Source organism: Sesamum indicum, linkage group LG1 (assembly GCF_000512975.1).
Source record: "Sesamum indicum cultivar Zhongzhi No. 13 linkage group LG1, S_indicum_v1.0, whole genome shotgun sequence".
Classification (NCBI taxonomy): domain Eukaryota; kingdom Viridiplantae; phylum Streptophyta; class Magnoliopsida; order Lamiales; family Pedaliaceae; genus Sesamum; species Sesamum indicum.
The window spans coordinates 7778436-7790477 of NC_026145.1; the positions used below are offsets into that span (position 1 = coordinate 7778436).

At 37.7% G+C, this 12042-nt stretch overlaps 1 protein-coding gene across 1 annotated transcript; it reads left to right on the forward strand.

Annotated features, from left to right (window-relative positions):
* LOC105158130 (DNA repair helicase XPB1) lies at window positions 1634-10195 on the forward strand. The gene is made up of 20 exons (XM_011074768.2): window positions 1634-1766; window positions 1947-1987; window positions 2081-2153; window positions 2270-2432; window positions 3559-3781; window positions 3867-3923; window positions 4058-4201; window positions 4944-5024; window positions 5178-5265; window positions 6131-6468; window positions 6558-6633; window positions 6735-6928; window positions 7187-7350; window positions 7441-7513; window positions 8115-8228; window positions 8825-8905; window positions 8989-9048; window positions 9224-9307; window positions 9417-9559; window positions 9881-10195. Exons 1-20 carry the CDS (start codon window positions 1760-1762, stop codon window positions 9969-9971), a joined length of 2295 nt encoding a protein of 764 aa, XP_011073070.1. The 5' UTR covers window positions 1634-1759; the 3' UTR covers window positions 9972-10195.

A 12042-nucleotide genomic window follows, 5' to 3' on the forward strand; every position in this document is an offset into this window, starting at 1 on the left:
ATGGAAGAATCTTCCTCAAACCAGGCAAGAACTGGGAGAAAATCTGATTAAAGAAGGTATCAATGCATGATTATCAGTGTCAAATGACGCATTAATAAGCAATTAATAAGATGACGTAATCAATGACGTCAAAACAGACAAGAGGCCGGGAATCTCGGCTTTTCTACTATTCATTTTTGACTTTTAGTTCAATTATTATTGTAACTGTAGCACTTTTTCCAGAAATATCAGTCTTATACTGTGTAATACGCGGTTTCTACTGTAGGGCTAGATCCCTGTAGAATAGGATCCCCTGTATACTATAAATACAGGTGTTTAGAGTGTTAAGGGCAGAACTTTGGAAGAAACCTCTCTTTTGTTTTCTCTCTTCTGCTCATGTGTTGAGCAATCTTTTCTCATTGTAAATCTATATATTGAAATAAAAGAAGTTTGCTACATAAGGACTACTGTAAGTTTTACTCGCTTTATTTTAATTTCTGTATTTTATTTATTATCTTATTTTATTGTTCATGGATAGCCTTATAGGCTAACCTATTCATGTGTTGATTCCTAACTGTTAATTACACTAGCATGAATTTGGCATCATGAATAATTAGGACTCATCAAATTTATAGGTTGGATAATAATAACTGGCCTTGGCATAAAAATTATGTTCTAAATATATGGCTCCTGGTAAGACCCCGGTCATAGCCGTGTTGAAGGCGTTTTTAGGGGCAGTTTGGAGTATTATATTTGGATATAAATTTTATGAAAGGTTGCCGGTTATTCATTATCTTGTAAAATTATCCTATCCCTGCCTGATGATCCTGGTTGTAATGAAATTAATAATTATAATATATGATTAATTTTAAGTATAAAGTTGATATAGTATTGAATGCAGAGTTAAACATATAAAAACTTTAAAAATTAAAAAAATAGAAAAAAAAAGGCTCATAGGTTCATGAGCAGAACATTTTGAGCTTGAGAGCCTAAAAAATTGAGCCAGCTCACTGCCACCCTACTACTGTCAACTAAATAGGTCATTTCGTCAGTAAAAATTCACAGAATTTGATGATATTAACAAAAAAATCGAATAAAAATCTATATTTATAATCGATTGACTTATTGATATATTACTGATTCAATAAATATTTTTACGATCAAATTATCATTTATATCTTCATACATTAATGCATGTGAGAAGGTTAATATTTACCGTTATAAGGATAGTTTAGTTACAAAATACTTGTTTGACTTAAAAAAATAAGTAATAAATCAATCGATGTATATATTAATTTTTGTTAATATCAATAAATTTATTAATTCAAATGAAAGGACCTACTTATTACATAAAGTAAATACAAAAAATAATAAATGTAATTTTTTGAATAATATATTTAAGTATATTTATACAAATCTAAAAAAGAAATTGTAATTATCCCAATCTTATGAGTTATACCCGACTTACCGGATCGGATACCCAAACATTTTTTAGTATACATACAGGAACATTCAGAAGGAACCAGATTGGTGAGGACAGGTCCGAACACCATGATCCGAGATCCGCTCCGAAACTCAGTTATTGTTAATGGGTCGGGTTGGACCCGATCATCTAGCATCTAGACTGGTGTAGGCGCCTAGGCGGTGCCGCTTGGGGCATTTTCTCTCTCCTCTCTCCTCTCTCCTCTCTCCTCTCTCCTTCTCTGTATATATAAAGGCTGAAGGGGTAACAGTCCAACACATTTTTCGCGGTACTTAGCTCAAAACCTACTCACGAAACATGAACGGTATTTCTGCTGGAACAACTGTCATCAAGTCGAATTTAGCAAACTAACTGCATATTATGACTGTAGTTTTCACGCAAACACGACACGCACACACACTTAGTGATACTGATTACTGAGATTGATTGGGAAACTTTAAACGTTGATACGCATAATTTGATATGAATTTGCTTTGAATTTCAGGCGACAAAGGTCGGCCCAGCAAAAAGTTCAAGTTCTCGAAGGTTCTTACGGTTTTCTACTGCTAGTTTTACTTCCCGGAAGTTGTTTTTATTGAAATTTAGGAGAATTTATTGTTTTATGGTATCGAAGTGCAGGAGGAGTATAGGGCTTCAGCTGTCGAGGATGACTCTCATTTCATGGAGGATTTGGATGATGATCTACGCGATGGTACTAATAAAACATACTGTAGTTTCAGTACAGGCATTTCCATGTTGTTCTATCTCCTGAATTACCGTAATTTGGATGCTGTGAATTGATTGCATTATTTTGGTTCGTTCTTTTAGGTGAAGGGAAAAAGAGGGATTTCTCCAAGTTGGAACTCAAACCCGACCATGCGAATCGGCCTCTCTGGGCTTGCGCGGATGGTCGGATATTCCTTGAGACGTTCTCCCCATTGTATAAACAGGCCTATGATTTCCTCATTGCAATTGCTGAACCCGTTTGCAGGTATAATCTTGGGGCACTTTGGTACAGTTATGCGCTTATGCGTGGTTTTTAAATTATGAAAGCTTGTAGTTAATGGTGATAGCAAGATAAGGATGCACGTGGACTAGCAAACTGCTTTAGCTGCTTTATCACATTTATGCACTATATAAAATACCGAGATCGGTTAATCAAAATTTCGGTAAGCCATTTCGAACACTGAAGCGATCCACTTGGTAAAAACCAAACTTTTCAGTTCGATTCAATTTGTCCCGTTTTAACCAAAAATTTAAAAAGAATAATATAATGATAATTTGTTAGTTGTAAATTATTTGTTAATAATTGATTATAATAAATTAACTATGTATTAATTGTAAATTTGTTATTTTTTGTTACAAATACATGTAACATTTATATATTATTTTTTTACTATATTGATATATTTATAATGTAATATATACTTTTCAAAGTTTGGTATTCGGTTCGTTAACTAGCACAAAATATCGAAGCCGAACCGAATACCGGAATTTAAAAAAAAAAAAAAAACCGAATTTCCCATTTAGTTGTTTTTTGGTTGGTTAGCCGGAATTGCGCACTCCTAACTATAAAGCTGATGCATCAGTTTGTCAGAAAGGATACAACTAATGACGCTAGACAATTTATCTCATAATGTGGAAGCAAACATTTCAAGTCTCCAAAGACTATCAAAATTATCTTAAGTATAACTAGACACGTTTTCTCTTCAACATGAAATTTTTGCTTGTGGTGCATATCATCTCTGGGAAGTATGTTATCTCGTAGAATGCTAACTTCAGATTGACATTTCAAAGCACATTATTAGACTTCCAAGCTTTAACTTAATCAATATTATGGTTGAATGTCAATTTTTTTTTGAATCCATATCCACCAATTACATTTAGTTGATTCCGCACATATTCTGTAGAATTTTGAAAATTCGACTACGTGGTTGATGGAAAAGAGACAGAAAAGGGCTAAACTCTCTTGACCTGCCTGGATTAGACATAATTTCCACAGCAAAATAAACAACATTTAATCATAGTCTTAATCTTTTCCTCCTATGCATTTTTTAGCTTTTTCTTTTGTGTGCTTAACTATTACTAGAATGGTTTTATGTTCTATTATTCATCAGGCCAGAGTCTATGCACGAGTACAACTTGACCCCACATTCTTTATACGCTGCGGTATCAGTGGGACTTGAAACAGAGACCATTATTTCTGTTTTGAATAAACTATCAAAGACCAAGCTTCCAAAAGAGATGATTGATTTCATACACAGTTCTACAGCTAATTATGGCAAAGTGAAGCTTGTGCTCAAGAAGAATAGATACTTTGTGGAGTCCCCATTTCCTGAGGCAAGATATTTTTATCTTGTCTATTCTTGTAGTGGAAAACACTTGGTTGCTACAGATAGATTATTGAACTTATGATTATTTTCAGGTTTTAAATAGGTTGCTTAAAGATGAAGTCATAGGACGAGCTAGAATATCTTCTGAGGTACATACTTAGTGAGATTTCTTCAGTATAATAAGCATCTTCTAGTTGATTAAGTTTTGCAAGTCAGAGAATAAAATTTTTCCTACATGTTTCTATGACAACTCAAAATCAGAACGCTTCTATTGCTGTTTTAGGGAATTCATGGAAGTGATGGGTTTACAGTTGGCAAATCAGCCGGTGAAATAGAAGGGGCTCATGATGAACTGCTAAATGAAGCCGAGTTGGCAGCTGCAGCTGAAGAAAAAGAAACTCATTCTTTTGAAATTGACCCTGCTCAGGTAGGTTGGTGCATGTCTCTTAGGTTGGACTGTGGTAGCCTGATAATGAGCATCTCTAAGATTTCTATTGCTTCTAATTCATGTTTCATCTGGCAGCTGTTGTTAGGTGATTTATCATATATTGCACTGTTTCTCTTATTTCATGGTCCAGTATAATTTTTTTTGATGCCCGTATAGTGGGTGTGCTTGTATTACAAGCTTTTCATGGAAATATAGTGAACTATTTATCTAGGTTAGTTATGTAGGTTATCTGTAGGAAATCATAATAAATGGAGTTACTTTTTGGCAAACAATTGCAATCGTCTTTTGTTGTGTGGATGGTACTTATTGAAATTGACAGCACCTCCTTAGGGTTGGGAAACAACTTAGCAAACTTTTGCTTGTACCTTTTGTGAAGGAAGTCTAGTTACCTTCTTTATGTCGATAATGCAAGCATATGCATGTTTCTAAAATATTATAGCAGGTACAGGTAATTTCAGTGAGGAGCTGAACACAGTACTCTTGTTCCTGATATACATGATTAAGACTTCTGGTAGAACTGCAGAATAATCGTCGCCCTAGTTTCTTTGGTGAATTTCTAATAATGCTTCTTGAATCTGATTGGAAATATCATTGTCTGTTTTTGTCATTCCATTTTATCAATGGATCAGTTTTATTTAGTAAATGTGACAAGAGTTTGGATGACATCATTGCCTCCAAATTGAATGATTTCATTGCATTAACAGTTTATCTACTTTCACAGGTCGAGAATGTAAAGCAACGTTGTTTGCCTAATGGTCTAAATTATCCCATGTTGGAGGAGTATGACTTTAGAAACGATACTGTGAGTACCTCCATTTTCTTCCCACAATCAGAACTTACGGTGAAGATGGAGCCTGACTTCAGAAATTCCAGCTGGAGAAGCTCCACCTATGATTCATGTAGTACTGAACAGCTGGTTATCCGAAAGCTCCATTGATGATGGTGGGTATTGCAGGTTAATCCTGATCTCGAGGTGGAATTGAAGCCTCATGCACAACCACGGCCTTATCAAGAAAAGAGTCTGAGTAAGATGTTTGGAAACGGTAAGGCCCTCCTGTCCCACACTGTTCCCATTTCATTGTCTGTATTTACAATGTAGTACATTTGTGTGCCATCACTTAATTTACATGCACATCCAATCATAAAGTTCAGGCTTGTAACTGACAAGTCCTTTGGGAGAGTGCTGATACCGTGGAGGAAAATAAATGCCAGTTTGACATTTGTGCTAGTAGATATTTACTTTCTGAGATTGTTATAGGAGATTGCGATGTCTTCGTACCATGGGTGTATTATACACATTTATACAATCTATGCAAGTGGATTTTCTTTTATTCAGTTTGGAATCCATAAGAATAGATTAGAACTTTTTGCCTTCACTTAGCACCTAGTTTTTGGACCTATGGGATTTTTCATGTAGTTTTTCTGCTTCTCCCACTCTAATAGGCTATGTACCCTGCCCCTTTCTTCATTCTTTCCTTTTCTTCTATGGGTCGTGTTGTTATGTGTTGCCGAGGAAGGATTGAGGACTAGGTAGTGAAGACATTTGCCCCAACATCACCTTGCTTCCTGATCTTTCCTGGGTCATGGCACTTTATCATCCCAACTTCACATAGAGTTCTTTTAATGCATCCACATATATTTTCCGCTTTTCTTTTTTTTTTTTTGGGGGGTGGATATAATTTTTGTTATTGGGTGGTCTATGTTGAACTGCTGGAGGTGTAATTATGGATGGAGGTTTGTAATCTATGCCTCAAAGAGATATAGACCTGTCCATGAATGTCTTCAGCAGCAATAAGTTATATTAGTTTATGGAAGCAGTTAGTTTCCGTTTCCTGCTTTCTGCTGTCTTATATGACAGTTCACATAGGATCTTTTATGTTGCTGCTAATTCAAAATTCTGTCATTTAGGGAGAGCACGTTCTGGAATCATTGTGCTACCATGTGGTGCCGGAAAGTCTTTGGTTGGCGTTTCTGCAGCTTGCAGAATAAGAAAGAGTTGTCTTTGTTTGGCTACAAATGCTGTATCCGTAGATCAATGGGCTTTCCAGTTCAAGTTATGGTCAACCATTAAAGAGGAACAAATCTGTCGTTTCACATCAGATAGCAAAGAGAGATTCCGTGGCAATGCTGGGGTAGTGGTGACAACATATAATATGATTGCATTTGGTGGAAAACGTTCTGAGGAAGCTGAAAAGATCATCGAAGAAATAAGAAACCGTGAGTGGGGGTTGCTTCTCATGGATGAGGTAACATCATTTTTGTAAATGGCTGAAAGTTTTATCCTTGTATTGCATACAGATACAGTGCTGATGCATAATTTCTATTTTTCTTTCAGGTGCACGTGGTCCCAGCTCACATGTTCAGGAAGGTCATCAGTCTTACAAAATCTCACTGTAAACTTGGGCTTACTGGTACGTCTTCAACAAGGTTATAAAAATAGATTTAAATATATCCTTCAGGTATATCTGCTGCCAGATCATGGACCAGTTTGTTGACCAACTGAAATTTGCAGCAACCCTTGTGAGAGAGGATGAAAGGATTACAGATTTGAACTTCCTTATTGGTCCGAAGTTGTATGAAGCGAATTGGTTGGATTTAGTGAAAGGAGGATTCATTGCGAACGTTCAATGTGCAGAAGTCTGGTGTCCAATGACAAAAGAATTCTTTGCTGAATATCTGAAGAAGGAAAATTCGAAGAAGAAACAGGTTAATTTTGTCAAGGACAATATATTGTTCCCTTTGTCCTCTCTTATATGATGATAGTCATTCTTGCAAATTTATGTTTTTGTATCTCTTTTCAGAGAAGATTTGATTTCTTTATGTCATAGAATCTTATTGAGATATTTTTATTTATAGCTTGTGAGACTGTGTTACCTGGTAACATAGATTTCTTCTTATGGAAGATTCTTTTGTTCGCCCCTTGAACTCTGCCGCTCCTGACACTTGTTTTCTGTCTACCCCTAGGCTCTTTATGTAATGAATCCTAATAAATTCAGGGCCTGTGAGTTCCTCATCCGGTTCCATGAACAACAGCGGGGTGATAAGATAATAGTGTTTGCCGATAATCTTTTTGCACTGACAGAGTATGCAATGAAGCTTCGGAAACCTATGATTTATGGTGCCACCAGGTTTGTGTGTTTTTGTTATTGTGTGAGATTCGATGTACTGATGCTATTTGAATCAGATGTTATAAACTGGACTCATTCCTTAATTTGCAGCCATCCTGAGAGAACCAAAATTCTTGAAGCATTCAAAACCAGTCGAGATGTGAACACCATTTTCCTTTCAAAGGTATGGTACACATTATTTGTAAGCATAACTCCGTTGCCTGGAAGCCTGTGTAATCAATTTTGCTTTTTATGGTGGCATTATGGCTGTATGTGCAATTGTGGTGGATAGTTAAGGATTATTGTTCATGATGTTCACTGGCAACATCATCATACATGATTGGTTCTGTTTTGATGTTGAGTCAAAAATTCCTACCTTATAATGGATTTCAGTTTCTTGGAATTTTGTCTGTGGAACCAATGATAGACAGGCCTTGGATAAGCATTATGACCTGAATTACAAGCCAAGACATGTGACACCAATGATGTAGCCTTGATTTACATAACCAAGTACTGATACATATGTGTAAACAGCACCAGCCAGATCATGTTACTGTAGGTGTCTCATGCTTGCAGCTGACTCATGTGATGGAGTATGCACTGGATATTGGTCACTGATTGTATGAAATATGAATCTTTGTTTGCATTATCAAATCATTTTATGTAGGATGCAGTATAAAGCTTTGGCAATGTTGTTGGATTAGGACCATTGACTTTTGTGTTCTGTGTTCCTCTCGAAGTGTATAATGGTTCTAGGAAGGTAATTGCTCGCAATTTGTTTACAGGTGGGTGATAATTCTATAGATATTCCTGAGGCAAATGTGATAATTCAGATTTCATCACATGCTGGTTCAAGGCGACAAGAGGCTCAACGACTTGGGCGTATTCTCAGGGCTAAGGTACATTCTTTGATTGTATATACCCTGCGAACTTAATATCATCATTTCTGTATGTTATTCGAAAAGAGTGATCCCAATATGAAACTTGGACATCCATGTTCATGTTCATGTTCCCATTTCTATTCTCCATTTCTTATGTTAAAAAAACATTAGCTGGTTCTTCGGCCAAAAGAAGCTAAAACCCCTATATACTTCAAGTTGCCGTCTCGTGGTTAAATTCTCATCTACCCAGTTTGTTAGCCGGATATTCCTTAGGCATGGCATATAACTACGTTATAGTGATTTGAATTAAACACCTTACCATTGGAAATAGGTGTCAACCCTGAAAGTGTGCGGCTTATTCAGTTTCTGTGTCTTGACATGGTTTTGTATATTCTGTTGTTGTGAAACTCTCAATTTTCACTTGTATTCTCTATGGATTTACTTTTAAACTCCAGAGTAGTGTTTTTAGCTTTTCACTTTTGCTTGTCTGCCTTGTTGGTTTACTACTATCAGTTAAATATATATCATCCTTTTACATGAAAATAATTCTTCACATCAGATTTGGTTTTTAGTCGGGAAGAGTTACTCTTACTCTCACTGTTCTTGGTTGTCAGGGAAAGCCTCAGGATAGGGTGGCAGGAGGGAAGGAAGAGTACAACGCATTTTTCTACTCTCTTGTGTCCACCGACACTCAGGTTTAGTTGGTCTTCTAACGTCTAGATCCTGTTGCTTTGTGTCTCTGTTCAGTCCATGGTGATTTTCTGCTTATTTGATGCAGGAGATGTATTATTCAACCAAAAGGCAGCAGTTTTTGATTGATCAAGGATATAGTTTTAAGGTACAATGATATTTGCTTTTTGTATTGCTTGCCCGTTACAGTGAATTATCTGTTTCTCTTGAAAGCCTCTCTTTTTCAATGATTTCTCATGCAATTGTACATCTTCAGTAATAACTCATGAAGGTTTGGACATGATTCCAGTATTGTTCTTTTGACTGTTGAAACTGGTTTCCAGGTAATCACGAGCTTGCCGCCTCCTGATTCAGGACCTGAGTTGAGTTATTATCGCCTTGAAGATCAGCTCGCACTTCTCGCAAAGGTTTATTGGCTTATTTTGTAGCTTGAGATGTTAGTCACTTTCGGCCTAATTAGAAGAGAAAAATTTGGTAATGAAATGCTAATATACTCCTCATCTTATTCTCTAAAAGGTGCTAAGCGCGGGAGATGATGCAGTTGGCTTGGAGCAGCTAGAAGAAGATGCTGATGACATTGCACTTCAAAAAGCCCGTCGTTCGGCCGGATCAATGAGCGCAATGTCCGGAGCCAAGGGAATGGTTTACATGGAATATAGGTACAAATCCTCCATTATCCATTAGCTCTCTGCTAATATTTTCTGTGTATGGGTAGAATCAGTTCAAGAGATCTGGACATGGTATAAGCTCAACTTGAGTTTTCAGACTGCATGGAAGATATTGATTTTGGTCAAAGATCACTATTATAACACCATATTTGAACACGATATGTATTTTTTTAGGTTCCCGATTTTGGTAAAGCTCTCTGCTAATATTTTTTCAGTTTTCAGTCTTCCTGCTCCTACTTATTGGATACTATCACTTGTGGTTTGTCAATTGTCTGCATGTTGGTGTGACCGCGTCTCGTATCTTTGTTGCAGTACTGGGCATAAAAAGCTACAGGGCCAGACAAAGAGCAAGACGAAGGACCCATCTAAGAGACATCACTTATTCAAGAAACGTTTTGGCTGATCAATACAATGCATGTGTTCGTCCGCCTGGTGAAATGGAAAAAGAGCAAGCGGACGAGTTTAGTATAGGAAAGCTTCGAGATCATAGTTACAGCAACTAATGATCAGTGTGTACATAGAGATGCTTTGGTATTGGACATGTTAATCATGAAGTGCACTAAGTAAAGTTTGTGACGAAGATTATGTGGATGCAAAGAGTTAAATGCGTGTAGAGAGTTGAAAATTTGCCCCTTTTGCATAAATTTTGCGGAAAGGAAAAGTGTTGTTGGAACTCTTTTTGTTAAGCTTCAAAGTCAAACATTAGGTGCAACTGAAGGAGGGAAAACGTTCATTGAATATTTATGAAGTCGGCAATCAATACCAATATAGAGGTTGAATGCACAACAGCAATTAGCAGAGTCTGTGCCGTCAGCTGCCGACAGATCCAAGTGCAGCCCAGTTTTAGGTGTCACCTCATTTGGTATTTGGTAAAAGACGCCAGAGTCATCCGAAACCTAAGATGCACTAGGTGAACTCACTCTCTCTCTCTCTCTCTATATATATATTGATCCGACTGAGATCGCGGGTCGCGCTGTATGTCGTCCCCTTCAGCTCCGACGGATCCTTTATAACCTGACAACAGGAACAAACCTCACCAAGCCGGAGTAGATACCGGCGTAGATGCTCCGACGCTCAAGTCAGTATTGGGGATTCTCTCCAATAAAAAATATAAGTTCTAAATATTGTGAAAAGTGAAATAGAAAAACAGACCAACCTTTTTTTCTCCCTTCCTTCTTCTCTTTATATTGATCCTTTTTCGTGTCCTCTGCACGATCCTTATGCCCGCTTCCACGACCGGTCATCTCGCTATCGTGGCCCACCTTTTGCGGGTATAAGATTGCCCTTAACTGTCTTTAAGATTAGTCCACGTAAAAGAATAGGTTTAATCCCTATTTTTATGCCTTTATCTCTATCCTTCATACTGAGGGTATATTAGTCTTTTGTTATCTCCCTTCATCATTACTCCCCCACTTTTTGAAGTGTCGTCACTTCAAGAAGTTGAACAGCTCTGTCCGACGGCTCGCTTGACGTTCTTGGTATCCTTGCGATTGTCCACGTGTCTCTTATCGAGCTGTGCCTCGATTTACGTTCTCCAAAGGGACAGCTGTTGTATACTGATTGGGTAACGGTCATCTCTTCACTGCCTTCCCAAATATATATATACAGAGCCGTTTCAAATTGTTCTCTCCCTTCCGCTTTTTACTCGAGTACTGTTGCTGCGAAGCGTTACATCTTCGAGTGTTTTTCTTCCTCTAGCTGGCTGTCCCTTCTTCAACTCTTCTTCTTCCCCGAGTCCTCCAGGTACCATGTCTTCCTCTAATACCTCTAACATAGGTTCTAATTCTGCTGATATCTCTTCGTCCGCTCCTTCCAACATGCTTCTTAGGGATTTAGTTCCTCCTAGGCGCAGACCCCGTTCTAACCGTACTAGCAACCCAAATTTAAGTAGGGCTCCTGCTCCCGAGAATCCCCAAACTGTCTTACAGCCTACTCCCTGGGCCGAGATAATTAGCACTGTGAGGTTACAAATACAGAAGATAAAAGAAAAATTCTTCATTCCTTCTAACTATGAGATAATAATTCCTTTGTCATCCGATCGCATGTACCGGCCTCCCCCAGGGTTTTGTTCTTTTTCTCTGCAACACTTTGAGGCAGGATTACGTTTTCCCTTACCCCCTAGCGTAGCCCTAATCCTTCGCCGCTTGAATCTATGCCCTATGCAATTATCCCCCAACTCCATACGCCACATTATTCTGTTCATCATTATTATGCGTGTACATAGGTTTGAACCAAGCTTCGAAAATTTTTGGTCGTTATATTCTTTCACGACCTCAGTACGATCTGGAGATAATGGTTTCTTCTACTTAACCTCCCGAAAGGAATGTAGGTTCTTAGACCCCCTTACATCCAACGTTGGTCCCTGGAAATCCCATTTTATCTTTGTTAGACCCCCCCCTGGTCGCGAATGGCCTTTCTCTTTAGACTGGAAGGTAGATAAACCTACCCCTCTTACTGAAGGTGAGGATTTAGAT